The 16097-nt window shown below is 35.1% G+C and overlaps 2 protein-coding genes across 2 annotated transcripts; one reads left to right on the forward strand and one right to left on the reverse strand.

Annotated features, from left to right (window-relative positions):
* Window positions 1-448: 448 nt before the first annotated feature.
* LOC145103878 (GDT1-like protein 5) lies at window positions 449-2593 on the forward strand. The gene is made up of 12 exons (XM_079041150.1): window positions 449-729; window positions 833-901; window positions 1205-1264; window positions 1343-1390; window positions 1525-1610; window positions 1696-1732; window positions 1812-1847; window positions 1923-1991; window positions 2071-2115; window positions 2206-2267; window positions 2356-2428; window positions 2504-2593. Exons 1-12 carry the CDS (start codon window positions 709-711, stop codon window positions 2573-2575), a joined length of 678 nt encoding a protein of 225 aa, XP_078897276.1. The 5' UTR covers window positions 449-708; the 3' UTR covers window positions 2576-2593.
* Window positions 2594-7818: 5225 nt separating this feature from the next.
* LOC145103880 (Transmembrane amino acid transporter family protein) lies at window positions 7819-10417 on the reverse strand. The gene is made up of 8 exons (XM_079041151.1): window positions 10213-10417; window positions 9992-10137; window positions 9517-9900; window positions 9043-9436; window positions 8461-8566; window positions 8292-8383; window positions 8143-8211; window positions 7819-8058 (listed from the first exon to the last, which is right to left on the reverse strand). The coding sequence occupies exons 1-8, from the start codon at window positions 10243-10245 to the stop codon at window positions 7960-7962; spliced, it is 1323 nt and encodes a 440-aa protein (XP_078897277.1). The 5' UTR covers window positions 10246-10417; the 3' UTR covers window positions 7819-7959.
* Window positions 10418-16097: the final 5680 nt, after the last annotated feature.

Below are 16097 nucleotides of genomic sequence, written 5' to 3' on the forward strand. Positions count from 1 at the left end.
ATTTTTGCAATACAAATTTTATATAAACAAAAAATTTAGCACAAAACACATATTATACAAAAAAATACTTATTCTATAACGTTTGTCCGGAATCCTACTCCGGTATCCCCCAAAGTTTATTCCGAAATGACCTATTCCAGACAAAGTGATTATTTTATAAAAAAAATTGTATTTTTTTTTTTTTTTAAAACTTCATTTGATTAGGTTACTCATTTTCAATTTCATATTTTTTTGGGGTTGTTTAAAGGTTACTCATTTTCAATTTCATATTTTTTTGGGGTTGTTTAAATAGGTACTAGGTAGACGCAAAATTAATGGCTATTACAGTTTTTATTTAATTTTTGTGTAAATCATGGAAGAAGCTTAGGAGATTAGAGGTTTGGTTACATTTCTGTTTTTAAGTTTTATTTGTAGGGATAATCGTTAGTTTATAAGAAAACGATGAATAATAGATATATTGACAAAGCGTCTTTAGTCAGCAACCCTTTCCACCATTAAAAATGGAGTAATATATACTCTGACGGCCCATATACGTTACACAGACGGCACACTTCCATCAACTCACTCTCACCGGAATCTGTTTCACGGCTAACATTTCCATAGATTCGGTTGGGAATTGGCACATCACCTCCTCTTCCGCTTCATCTTCTTCGAATCAACCCAGCCGAGTCACACTCGCTTCCACTTTTCCTTCTCTACATCGCAATCATGACTTTGTCAATTGTCCAAGTTAGTTTTTGTTTTCGTTCTCTTTTTGTAATTCACATGATCCATTTTTGTAATTTGCCTTGTGATTTTAATCGACTTTTATATCCATTTTTGGTGAAATTAGGGGTTCAGCAAATCTCTTGCCATGACCGTTCTCTCTGAAATTGGTGACAAAACGTTTTTCGCAGCTGCCGTGAGTTCGATCCTTACTTCTTTTAATCTAATTTGCTACCTTCTTTTATTCCTTTTGTTGTTAAAAGGCTTTTAATTTTTTGGGTAAATCACCTAATATGATCCTCAGGTTGACAATATAAATCGATATCGTTTTCAATCTAGTTTCGACTTTTCCCCTTTTCACTTATAAATGGAATTGGTTATCTCAACTTTCTTCCATTGATATTCTCTAAACAATCTAATCATAGATACAATTATTTGAGCTTAGAATCAGAAATTAACAGACTCCATATGTTAATCGATGTTGTGATACTGGTTCTAGATCTTGGCAATGCGTTACCCAAGGAGATATGTCTTGGCGGGATGCCTTACAGCTCTCATCGTAAGCTCTTCTCTTCTCCTTTTTCTCCATATATTTGCAGATATCACCACTCAAAAACTCGACCCACTGGTTTTTTAGGTAATGACCATTCTTTCTGCTGCTGTTGGCATGGCTGCTCCGAATCTTGTATGTTTCTTAAGCACAATTCAACACATGCTTTGAATTGTGATAATCTGTTCTTTCTGTAATCAGTCAACATATCAAGTCGTGTGTTCATCTTCATCCCCATTTCTGAAATTGTTATGATTATAATGATGCAGATCTCAAGAACATTGTCAAAGCATATAACCACTGTGTTGTTTTTCGGTTTTGGACTATGGTCTTTATGGGATGCATATCATGATGGGTAACACATCTTCACAATTCACAATTTCTACATTATAATCTTTAGAACCCTTACAACAAATTATGATCTTTGTTTTGACTAACAGGGAATCTGAAGAGTTGGCTGAAGTTGAAGCTGAATTGGTCCGTATCTTTTTTCCCATTTTACCCTTAGTTTATACTTAAGTTTTGGATTACATTTTTCTTCTTATCATCTGTGTAGGATGCCAATATAAAACCAACAAATTCGGATAACAAGGTAAATCTTTATTTTTTTTATGTTGTTTCTTTATAATGTTGGTTTTAAATTCCAATATGTATTATGATCTTTCAGGCTGATGATGATTTAAAGAAAAAAAAGAGACCATTGTTGACTCAATTCTTCTCACCCATTTTTCTAAAGGTACTGATCCTGCAACTATTCAAAAAAAAAATAAAAAAAAATCAAATGATATGATATTTAAGAGGTAGCTATTTTGCAGGCTTTTACTATAACTTTTTTTGGAGAATGGGGTGACAAAAGTCAGGTGAATATGAATCTTGAAAGAATCTTGAAAAAATATATCATAAACATGTTTACAAAATCAAGATTTTGATTAAATGTTATAAATTTTCAGTTGGCTACAATAGGGTTGGCTGCAGCTGAGAATCCATTGGGTGTTGTTCTTGGAGGAATCTTGTAAGTTTATTTGTTTTAATTTGGTAATCTAGTTTTATTTTTATTTTTTTATATATTTTTTTGTTAATAGATTGTGTGTGTTTGTTAGAGGGCAAGCATTGTGTCAAACTGCTGCTGTGTTTGGAGGGAAGAGCTTGGCGACTCAAATATCTGAGAGATTTGTAAGTGAAAATTATTGATTTTTTGTTTTTTTGTTTTATATATATTTGAAATAAATGTTTGTGAATTTGATGCAGATTGCACTCTCTGGAGGAGTTCTTTTCATTGTGTTTGGACTCCAATCATTGTTTTCAAGGGTGGAATCATGATTCCATTCCAGCTTCCAGGTAGAAAATAGTTATCTGTGGTATTATTGTATATTATATTCTCCAATCCCTACATTGCTTTTTTGCTGTTTGCAGAAAAAATAGGAACGAAGAAGCAGTTGAATGAAGAAAAAAAAATACTGTTTTTTTAACATTTTGATAAAATTAAAGAAATTAGAGAAAAGAATTATTGTCCTTGTGGTAGTTGAAAACTTGATGTGTTTGGAAGTGTTTGGTATGATGGAATCAAGAAAGAAATGGAATGGAATCGTTCATTCCATAGGATGTGATTCCTAAAACCTAAAAGAATGTGATTCCTTAAATTTTATTCCTTTTTAGGTTTTTTTTTTTTTTTTTTTTTTTTTTCTCAATTCCATCGAAAAATTGAACTGACATTTTTTTTTTCTTGAAATTGTTTATAATTTTATTAAAAAATTCATTTTCTAAAATGACAAAAATTATTGTTTTCGTTATAGCTTATTTGAGGTTTAATAAGCTTATGTTATATTTAATTGTTACTTTTGTAGATAAAAGTTCGTTAATTAGAACTATATACATATTGTAATGTAAAATATTAAAATGAAAATTCATTTTATTTCTACACGACATTCAATTATGAATACAAAAGTAACAACTTATTTCATTATTTTGTTTGTTCCATCCGTGCCTATAGCGGCTGTATTCAATTCATCTCATTGATTTGTCATTCAATTTTATTGACCAAAGTAGCCCTCATCTAATTGCAACATGTCAACCGGTTTAAATATATTTTTGCTTTCCATTTAATAATTTATCTAATTGCAACATGAACTTTATGCAAACATAAAACATGAACTTGTTTATCTATACATGTTGAGTTGTAACAACGTGTAAAATACTTCCGTTATTGTAGGAGTTCTATTGATTTAGTCTATTCTACTTTCATAGTCTTCTGTATGTAGTTGAGTTGTGCCGTATATTTCTCATTCATCTTTGTATTTATACCAATTATTCTATTGTATCAAACACACTGAAATTCAATCTTTGTTAGCCTTTACATGGTATCAAGAGCCGCATAGTTTTTTTTTTTCTCTCATCTTCTCCAAATCGTATCTGTTCAATGGCTCACCCAAATTCCTCACTCCTGAATCTTGCAATCGGCAGTTCCTCTACTCTCAACCTTCAGATTCCCTCCATCAGCATCAAACTCGATCGTGACAATTACTCCCTTTGGCGGTCCACTATCATTCAAGCCCTAGAGACATTCGATCTTGAGGATTTTGTTCTTGATCCTCGCCCTCCACCGGCAACCACTTCTGTTACTGATGATAAAGGTGCTACCACCACCGAACCCAATGCTGAATTCACCATGTGGAAGAAACAGGACCGTTTTGTCCTCCTCTGGCTTAAATCTACCTTATTTGAGAGTGCCTTAGCCGTCGTTGTTCGTGCCACCTCTTCCCACATGGCCTGGCAAGCCATCGAAAGACCTTCCAGGCACACACTAGGGCACGTAGAATGGCTATGCGGGTTCAATTGCAATCTCTTGTCAAAGGTTCTCTGTCCATGATGGACTGTCTTCAGCAGAAACGATCCATAGCTGACTCCCTTGCAGAAAATCTCTACCCAATATCTGAAGAGGACCTTGTTGGTCACATCTTGTCTGGCCTCGACTCCTCTTATGGTCCATTCTACACTGCTGTCATGCTGCGACCTGATCCTATCTCAGTTGATGATCTCGCTGGTCTTCTACTTCAAGAAGAGGCTCGTTTGGAACAGGAGATTACTCGTCAAGGTGCTCTTCTACCCCAACCAAATTCCCAATCGGTATCTGCTACCTCTATTGCATCTGCTTACTCTGCAAATCGCTCGTCTCCAAGAAAGGTTAATTCCTCCAATACCGGTCCTCTTTCCTCTCCCAACCGCAACAATGACAATCGCAGACGACGACCAATGTGTCAACTTTGTAGCAAACCAGGCCATGAAGCCATTGACTGCTGGCAGCGGAATAATCAAGCTGACTACCCTTCCCGCAAGGCTAACCCACGTGATCAGTCTCGCCAAGCTCACCTGGTTCAATCTGGTTCATCTTCTACTGTTTTAGATCCCTCCTGGTACTTTGATACAGGAGCAACTGATCATGTCACTCCGGATGTGAAGAAACTTCATGGTGCTACTGAATATACAGGAGATGATAAACTCCAAGTTGGCAATGGTAAAAACCTTTTTATTTCTCATATGGGCTCATGTAAATTGCATCACCTGAAACTTCCTAATGTTCTTGTTGTTCCAAAACTTACCAAAAACCTTCTTAGTATCTCTAAATTAACTCATGACAATAATGCTTTTGTGGAATTTTGGCCTACTTACTGTGCTGCCAAGAATTTTCAGGGTCAAACCATGCTCCGCGGGGACACTAAGCATGGCTTATATCGCATTCCTCACTCCAGCAACAATAAGCAGCCTTCTGTCATGGCTCTCTCTGGTGTTCGGACATCTCTTCATGGCTGGCATCAACGACTTGCTCACCCACATGAACAGCTTTTGCGTCATTTAGTTTCTTTGTTTAAGCTTCCTGTTGTGTCCAATAAATTCCCGAATGTTTGTGAATCATGTCAATTAGCAAAGAGTCGTCGCTTCCCTCTCCCCACTTCTCACATTGCATCACAAACACCATTTGAGTTGATTTATTCTGATGTTTGGGGGCCATCACCCTTCTTGTCTATGAATGGAAATCGGTTTTTTGTTTTATTTATCGATGACTGCACAAAATACGTATGGATTTATTTTTTATCTCATAAATCTCAAGTGTTCTCTACTTTTTTGCATTTCAAAACTATGGTTAAAACTCAATTTCATAGTGACATCAAGAGCCTGCAATCTGATTGGGGTGGTGAATTTAGAAATGTTTCTCATTTTCTTCACCACCATGGCATCGAGCATCGAATCTCCTGCCCATACACTCAGGAACAAAATGGTGCAGTCGAGAGACGCAACCGTATAATTGTTGAAAAAGGCCTTACTCTATTAGCCCAGTCTTCCCTCCCTCATGGTTTTTGGGAACACGCCTTCAAAACCGCTACTTATCTCCATAATCGCACCATTACCCCTCTTCTTCAGTTTCACTTTCCCTATCAGAAATTGTATCACAAACCTCCCCAATATGATTTCCTCAAAACGTTTGGCTGCTTATGCTATCCTTTTCTTCGACCCTACAACAAGAATAAGCTCACTTACCGAACTTTACCTTGTATTTTTCTCGGGTACAGTACGTCTCATAAGGGGTACATATGTTTTCATCAACCTACTTCCCGCGTCTATGTCTCACGCCATGTTGTCTTCAATGAAGAGGTTTTTCCATATACAAACATCTCATCTATCTCACCTTCTATTCCTCCTCCACCCCCTTCATCTACTTCCACTGACCTTTAGCACACACAACCTCTCTACCAACACCACCTCCACCTACTTCCCCACCAACACCCTCACCTCTATCATCGTCATCTCCTACTCCAACTGTATCTACACCCGCCCACCAATAATCCACCATCAGCTCTCGATCTAAGCAAAAACAACCCTCCACATCTCATTATCGTGCAGCTGATCACAATACTCACCCAATGCAAACCAGAGCTCGCACCAACTCTTTAAAACCAAAAACCTTCACCACATCCATCATATCCTCCGATCCTGACTTTGAACCCAAATCTTTTACTCAAGCTGTCAAACATCCTTGTTGGCATCAAGTCATGCAACTTGAACATGATGCCCTTATGCGAAATAAAACATGGTCTTTAGTCCCTTGTCCTACTAATGTAAATCTTATTGGCTGTAAGTGGATATACAGGATAAAGAGACGATCGGATGGAAAAATTAAAAGACATAAAGCCCATTTGGTAGCTCAAGGCTTCAATCAAGAAGCTGATGTTGACTATTTCGAGACCTTCAGTCCAGTTATCAAGCCAACAACAATCCGTTTAGTTCTCTCCCTAGCTTTATCGAAAGGCTGGTGTCTCCGTCAACTTGACATCAACAATGCGTTTCTTAACGGTGACTTAAAGGAACAAGTTTATATGAAACAACCACGGGGGTTTGAAGATCCATCCAAACCCAATCATGTTTGTCGCTTACACAAGGCTATTTACGGGTTAAAACAAGCCCCACGGGCTTGGTTTACTAAACTCAAAAATTATCTTGTCACTCATGGGTTTAGGGCTTGCCAATCAGACACATCCCTGTTCGTTCACTGTTCTCCCACATCTGTCATTTATATTCTCGTGTATGTGGATGATTTAATAATCACAGGGTCCAAAGCAGATCAAATTCAGCGATTCATCAATCAACTTCATCAGGTGTTTACTCTTAAAGACCTAGGAGATCTAAATTTCTTTCTGGGGATACAAATTTCTAGAGACTCGAAGGGCATCAGTTTGTCTCAAGCAAACTACATTGCTGATATCTTGCATCGCACAAATATGACTGAAGCATCCCCTGTAACAACACCTGCTGATCCACAATCTTCTCTTCATCGCCAAGGTGATCTCTTTCATGATCCAAAAATGTTCAGACAAGTGGTCGGTTCACTGCAATAAGCTACCATTACTCGTCCCGACATAGCATATGTCATCACTCAGCCTCCACTGTTACTTTGTGACAATGTCGGAGCAATCTTCATGGGCAAGAACCCGGTAATCAGCACCCGGTCCAAGCACATAGCATTGGATTTTCATTTTATTCGTGAACAGATAGAATCTGGAGCTCTAAAAATCTGTCATGTTTCTTCTGTGGACCAGTTGGCTGTCGTATTTACTAAACCACTTCCAAAGGATCGACTCTCTCTTCTTCGTTCCAAGCTTCAAGTTCGACCCGTCCTTGAGCTTGCGGGGGGCTAACAACGTGTAAAATACTTTCGTTATTGTAGGAGTTCTATTGATTTAGTCTATTCTACTTTCCTAGTCTTCTGTATGTAGTTGAGTTGTGCCGTATATTTCTCATTCATCTTTGTATTTATACCAATGTATTCTATTGTATCAAACACAGTGAAATTCAATCTTTGTTAGCCTTTACAAGTTGGATTAAAAATCTCAACCCATTTGATTCATCAGGTTAACTCGAACCCAACCTATGTGTAAACTTCCATTTTTATATATTTGATACATAGTGTTGTATTTTTGTAACGTATACCTATTGAAATTTATAGATATATGTGGTTAGAATGTATGTTATTAGTTATATTGTTATTTAGCACATTTGTATAGCGTTATGCATAGTTGGCCTTAGGCCCAATATTTTGTGTATATAATTTGTATATGTTGTTACTTTTGAATCAATAAGAAAGATACATCATCATTCTTCATGCTACCATTATACAGATACATTACTTCAACAAACTTTGAGTATTAAATTAATTACTGATAAAACTTGTAAGAAGCAGAGTCAGCAATTATATTCCTGAATCCACCGATGGTTGAGGCTAGCATTATGAGCACTCCGATGAATATTCCCACCTGAAAAATCCATTTCATAATAATATAATCCCAACGTCTTTTTGCGTATATTTATGTGAATTTTTTAAAATTGTAAATTCTTACCCAATTAACTATCCATTGGGTAGTGAACTTCTTGGGTTTCTTCAGTATCAGCCATATTATACTTGGAAGCTGCAAAAATAATATAAAATAATTATAATTTTAAATACAAATGAATAATTAAATAATACTAATAATAATATAAATCTTACGAAATAAGAAGTCGGAGCAAACCCAAATCCACCGAAAAATCCAAGAAGATCGCCGAAGAAAGGAAACGTCACCGCCATGAACAACGTGAAAGCTTCAATTTTACATTAATTTTATCAAATATTTTAATTTATTTATATTACAAAAGAGAAAAAAAAAAATAATCCTTACCAACATAAGAAGTACGAACAACAAGTCTCAGTGCCACTCCAGAAGGAACATTGAATTTCTTTGTTAATCCTTTTTCTATTAAAGCAAATAATGGCATTGCAAATACCTGAAAATTATGTATAAGGTTAATTACATAATAAAAGAAATTATATATATTAGTTTTTTTTTTCTGTATTAAAGCTTAATTTTACTTCTTTTCAGTTTTCTTAAGAACCCTTATATTCTTTTATTTTATTTTTTCGATTTGGTAATTTTAGCAAATTTATGGGTAATGTTTCGGTTTAAAAAAAATGTTAAAGAGTTTTTTTTGGGGAAAAAATTGTTACATGATCCAAAAAATAGAAAAACATAAACATCAAATCGGAAAAATGTAAACATAGATATAAAGATCAAATAATAAGACAGAAATATATATATATATATATATATATATATATATATATATATATATATATATATATATATATATATATATATATATATATTTTAAAAAAAATAAATAAATAAATTGAGGTCATGATGTTTCTGAATAAAAAAATAGATAAAAAAATAATAAGTATAAATTACGCTATTTTAAACAACCTGATAACTGCCGAGAACATGAACGACGACCATCAAATTAGCAGCGGCGATGAGCCACGACGGTTTTTGCAGCGCAACCAGAACGTTATCGGTAACATCTTGACCAAACGCCCAATACCCAATAATCGCCACCGGAAAATAACAAACGGCGTTCACAAAATACGCCCCAATTGCGCCTTTCCACATCGCCACCCTCGATGGTTTCCCCGGCGTCGAAGGTATCGTCGCCTGAATTTCAAGCGCCACCGCATGCCCTGCATACGCAAACGAAATCTGACCCAACGCGTTAAAAACTCGAAATATCGAATCAGCGCCGCTTGTTATCTTGTAATCGTAGCTCACGTCTGGTTGTCTTCCTTTACTCAGGCAACCCGCCCATGCTATCGTCGAATAACTGTCACAATGAACAGATTCGGAGTCGAAATTCGTCAGATCTGATGGAAAATCGAATTGGTGGAGTTAATTAGTAATTACCATAGTGACATAACGGCGGCGGCGAGTGAAACGCCGTAGACGGAGTTGAAATTAGGGAGCTGAGAGAGGAGAAAATGTGTGGAGCCGAAGATGACGATCCAGTATGAATGTCTAAGCCGGATGCAGTCGTCGCAGACCATTTCCATGAACTTTTGGAGGCAAGTTCCGCCGGTGACCATGTACACAATGTTCACTCCGACTTGTACTATCAGCTGTTGTGGGAGTACTATCCATGGCCCTAGCTTCGGGCCGAAAGCATGTCTGGCTAGATCGATGTATCGATCGAAACGAACTCCGGTTGTGGATTCATGGAGTTGGATCAACAGCCAAAATGTGTGTAACGTCATGCACCATGAGATCACCATTACAGCCATACCTGGACCCCTGTTCATTGTTCAATATTCTGCAAATCAATATCTGTAAGATTTGAAAAAAGTATGAATTCAAGAAGATGAATTAAGATGTGTTTTCGTACCATCCTAGGTAGGCCATAGCGTAAGGTAAACTTAGAACGCCGGCACCGACCATGGCGGTGACTGTATGAAACGTCGAGTACCACCATTTCGCTTCCCGTCGTGGCCCTTGTTCTTCTTCTTCCCACTCTCCCTCCAATGGAGCTTCCTGTAATTTGATTTCATTTTGAAGAATGAAGGTACAAGCAATTCGATCAAAGTACAAGAGGGCTGTTTAACTAACCTTGGGAAGTGGAGGAGAAGAGGCGGAAACCATCGGAGCAACGGCGGATGGCGGCGAATTCTGGGTGACGAGTGAAGGTAGGCAAGAGTGATGGTTATGTCTTAATCTTTGAATTTCATCATGGTTTTGTAGTTGTGGTGGAGCTCTCGCTCTCTAGAAAAAGGTTTGTTGTTTATTAAGTGGAATAAAGGAAGTCATTCTCTTGCAAAAAGTGATGATGGTAAATTAAGTATATTGCTTTTGTAATAACTTATGCTTATTAATGGAGTATTAGATAGATCATAGATGTTGATCTATCAATTTTAAAGATTTGATGTAATAAATCTAGATACAATGCATCTTTGCGATGATATGTATCGATTTGGGTTGATTTTTTTTTCTTTTTTTCTAAAATGAACCAAAACCTTAGAAAGCCGGTTTTTTGATTTTCAAACCCAAATGTGTTTACTTTCTGGATGAGTTGGTTTTTCGATTTTCTAGTTTGGGTTTATAGGTTTTCGGTTTGAAATCGTGGGTTTTTGGGTTATAGTTTTTTTGGTTTTTGGGTTCGACCCCACCGAAGCCGCTATTAATGGTACTATATCCAATTTAAATATATTAAAATAACTTCAATTTTGTTCATCCTTATGCGATAGTATTTTTTTTTTTTGCTTATAGACTTTCGTAGGAAAAACTAAATCTAACATATTTTTCATATACTTTATGTTAGTGTATCTCAAATCGATGCAACACGGTTCTATAAGTGATTATATACGCCCAAGTCCCACCTCTTTTCACAGACTTTTTTGTAGAGTAAACCGGTAACTCTACATATATCTTATATGATATCAAGCAGACAGCTGCAACCATGTGGTTCAATGTGTATCCTCATCGAACATTCGTTTCTGATGGGGAGTGTTAGAGTATCTCATATCGGTATGATATGATCTTAAAAGTGTCTATGTATATTGAAGTCTTTTTTTTTCTAAGTGTTTTTTTGGAGAATAAATCAAGGACTACACCTCATGAATGAAACTTGAATAGTTGATAACAAATTTTGTTTGAATATTTACACTTTTCAATTTTGAACTTCAATAATATGCAAATGTTCTATAGAAAAGTATAATATTTCATTAAATTATTGAATGGCATGATAGTTGTAAAATTATTTGCAACAAATAAAGTATTCAAGTGGACTAGTGGAGTCATGTCCAGATATATGGGGAGGATTAAACCACTTTTGGTTAAGTAGTTTAAAAGAATTAAATTTGGAAGTATACTTAAAAAAAAGGCATGAGAAATATTAACGTGATTATAACGTTGGCGGATATGGTATACCTCTAAAACGATACAAAAACTGTGTTAATATATGGTTGGAATGTTTTTTGAAATAATGATATTATATTAATATATGGTTCTCAATTAAGTCTGCATGTCGTGTATATGTCTCAGACAAGAATTTATACGTCACAAATTTGAAAAAAAACGAACACGACACGAATTGTAAAACATGTTTTGGGTATCAAAAACAAATATGACATGCAATTAATTTGCGTGACATGTAACATAACACGAATAAACACATTTTTAACCGTGCTACATGAAAACACGGACAAACACGAATTTACACGTATTTAATTCGTGTCAATACGTGTTTATACATATTTATGTCTGTTTATACGTGTCGTGTGTCAACACGAATTAAATCCGTGTCTATACATGTTTAAAAAAGTAAATTCATGTTTGACACGTGTAAGACATGAAACACGAATTTCTAAAACACATACACGGAAACTGTAAATAGTACAACAAAAGACTTCAAAACAAACACAAAATAAGAAGAAAAGGGAAATTGAGCTACAAATACCATCTCTACAATAATTAAGCTAGACTTAAGAGGCCTAGACTCACCAGACCAGCACTAAAACTAATACCAAATTAATAAATAACCCAATGACCATATGCATAGTGAAATTCCACCACATGGAAACGAACCATAACCAAAGGCCTTGTCACAACATTCAACACATGGAATGTAGGGGTAAAATTGTCCAAGCCAATCATCAGGTAATTGTTCCCAAGCGAAAACAGAAACCACCCTTCATGCAATCTAATTTACCATTAATTTTGTGAAAACTACTAGCATGAATGCAGGGGTAAAATTGTCCAAGCCAACATCAGGGACTTGTCTCCAAGCGAAAGCAGAAATCATATTTCATACAATCTTATTCACCATCAATTCTGTGAAAGCTACTAGCAATAGTAGATCCAGTGGACCCATTAGAGACTTGTAAAACTCATGCCGTAAAATGTATACTTTACAATGCACTGTATTTTAGGATGTTATGAAGCCCTGAACCCATAATTGAGATAAGCCCTATTGTAGATAATAGTAGGGGCAAGTTTCTCCTTCTTTTCCAATTCCACATCCACGTGACTTTTTTGTCTTTTGTTTTTTTTTTCCAATTTTGTTTTTTTTGTTTTTAATTCTTTTTTATTTTTTATTTTATTATTATTATTGTTATTATAAATTTCGTATAAAATTCGGACAACATTTTAAAATTCGGATGAAATTTTAAAATTCGGAAGACATTATAAATTCGGACGACATAATAAAATTCGAACGACTATAGAAAACGGAACAAAAACAAAGTTTGTCTTTATTTATCACGGATATATTAATTGGTTCGGTATTATATTTGCGTGGTGCGTTATGCGGATTGAAAACAAACTTTACTTTTGTTCCATTTTATATAGTCGTTCGAATTTTATAATATTGTCCGAATTTTAAAATGTTGTCCGAATTTTATATGGTTATCGAAATTTATTATAATAATAATAATAATAAAATATAAAATAAAAGAAAAAACAACAAAAAAAAGGGAAAAAACAAAAAAAAAATGATGTCAAATCAAAAGTAAACATTTGATTAGATTGATATTACGAGGGTAAATTTGGTTAAGAAAGATACTTATAGCACAACCCATTGCATATCACCAAAAACAAGAAAATGGTTGTACGACTTCCTTTCCCGGTTTATTGATGCCTTGCTTATGTACTTTTTCTTTTATTTTTTGTTCGAAAATATTCAGGTGTTCGAAAATATATATTGTTCTTTATCATTTGGTTGAAGTCGTAGATGATATTTGTGTCTGAAGATGAGAATGTTTTGTGTACTTTCTTAATTCTTATGGTGTTTCATACAACATATTAATGTTTTCATTAACTTATATAATAAAATATTTATTTGACATTCATTATGCCATTATGTTTCAACCGATTAACTTTTATAATAAAATGTATACTTTATACTAAAACAGAATATAATTGCATAATTCGCTTAATAAATTGCTTTCTTCCAAAAGATACATTTATCTTTTTTAATAAAACTTCCTACCAATTATAGACATAATGAGTAATGCCACAATATGATCTCCGATATTTGGGTTAATTAATGTTTCAATCCTATTTGGCCACTAGTCTTTCTTTTTTCCTAAAGGCCTAAATATTAAAATGACTTATATAAAAAGGAATTTGGTCACAAACCCATAAACCATAAATCGTACCATAACCAAACAAAAATCGAAGACCATTACCAAACCAATATCGCAAATCTGAGACCATAACCAAAATCACAAACGATTACCTATTAGAGACCATAACCTAACCAAAATCGGAAATCAAAGAACACAACCATAAGAGACCTTAAATAAACCAAAACCGCAAATCATAGACCATAATAAAAAGTTAAAAACCATAAACATAAATTGAAGCAAGATTGACTAAATCCAACCAAATATTTGTAGGGCTGAGCATGGGTTGGTTTGGGTCGGTTTTGCCCCAAAACCAAACCCAAACCGAATGAACATCGGTTTCTGAAAATTTGAACCCAAACCGACCCTAAACCCATGGGTTCGGTTTTATGGTTTATCGGTTTCTAAATCGAGTTTTTGGGTTCGGTTTCGGTTTATGAGCTAAACCAAACTTGAAACTGTTTTTCTATCTTCCCATATCCTCACTTATATAGAAGTGAAGATGGCTTCAACTTTGATCCCTCAAGCGATGTGGGACAAAAGTAATAGCTTAATAAAACTCAAGAGGATATATGTTGTGCTTATCTACGCGAGCATATCTAGCTACGTTTCAATCATGTGCCGATGTGGGATGGGTTTATGCGAAAATAAAAGAAGTGAAATATTGCACACAGGTTTCAAACTTGAAATCTCCAGGAAAACACACGAGAGCCTTACCCACCTGAACCAACTCATGTTTTTGACATTACTTCGCTAAACATATTTATATTTGTATATAAATTATATATATATATATATATATATATATATATATATATATATATATATATATATATAATCGGTTCAGTTCGGTTTCTATCGGTTTTACCAAACCCAAAAACCAAACCCAAACCGAAATTTTCGGTTTTCAAAAAATCTAAACCCAAACCGTCGGTTTATGCTTCGGTTTCGGTTTCTCGGTTTCGATTTTGTCGGTTTTTATCGGTTTTTCGGTTTACGGGTTCGGTTTTGCTCACCCCCAAATATTGGTGGTAGCATATATGTGATATTCACTCTTATCTTATTCATATGGGGTGTTTGCCCATTCATCTTGTTCAATTTTAACAATCAATTTCCGAATTTCTTGTTACCCATTGATTTCCATATCTGTGTAGTGTAAAACATAAAGGCGTTCTTCTTTTTTATTTGAAAGCGAGAGTCAAATATGCCTTCTTATATACTTAATCGAACATTTTCTCACATGTTTCCAAAATCTTACAAGTTAAACTAATACCCCATTTTTTCGTTGAATCAAAGCTTTTCCACAGTCTAGCGATAATAGGTAGCATCGTAGATGAGGAGTGATGGTAGCAGATGACATCACATGCTGGTGTTGGAGGTAACCGATGTAGAGAGTGATCGATGAACGGCGCCAAGAGTTGGTATTGTATGAAGTAGTCACCGGGGAGCAGTGAGATGATGTTGGTGATTTTATTGTTACCTGACATTTTGTGTAATCAGAACTGACATGTGAGTCAAGGGGCTTATCGTTTGTACTCTATATTATATCTTTGATGAATGCGGAGTGCATGCATATATAAGGTCGGATTATAAGCTGATACGATAGAAATGTTGCTGTCAAGGGGGGCACACCCCATTTATTTTGAGATTTGCATAACTAATTTAGAGGATTAACCCTAATATGTCATGTATATATACGGATCCTCTTTTGAGCCGTATACAAAATCCTTTTCTCAGCTCTTCTTCTTCTAAACGAAACTTAGAACTCTCTGCGATTTGGCTTGTGTTTCTGTGCCTAGATACACAAGTGTCCTTTTTGATTATCCTATACTAGATTTTCTGTAACTCAGACATAGAGTGAAAATATCAGTTCGAAAAGTGAACATACACGATCCATAAGAAATCCGGTTCTCCACCATCACCCTACCTTATATCCCCCAACAGATGAGGCAACATAAGTGACTCACAATTGAAAGGTCATGAGTTCAAGTCTCGTTGGAGTCATATGTGATAATTTAGGAGTAAATTAGTTTGCCGTTCCAAAAAAACTATGAACATTTATAAAAGAAAAAATATTGTAATTTTTTAAAACTAATTAAGCTATATAGGAAGCTACATCACCCACTATTACCGGTGAAACCGGTTTTAAAAAAAATCCAATATTCTTCTTAACATATCATTTTTAATGTTTAGGGTCTTAAAATACCTGAAAAATATATTAATGAACATAGGATGGAAACCTAAGTTTATGGGACTACTATAACATTAACCTTTAACATCTTAATGGTAATGTCTTTTCTAATGTGGCTTAGAAAGTCTTATTGTGCTTCCGCACGCTCAATGTGGAGGGACCCAAGTGTAAAAAGGTTGTAG

This window comes from Lactuca virosa, chromosome 4 (assembly GCF_052849685.1).
Source record: "Lactuca virosa cultivar CGN04683 chromosome 4, Lactuca_virosa_CGN04683_v6, whole genome shotgun sequence".
Classification (NCBI taxonomy): domain Eukaryota; kingdom Viridiplantae; phylum Streptophyta; class Magnoliopsida; order Asterales; family Asteraceae; genus Lactuca; species Lactuca virosa.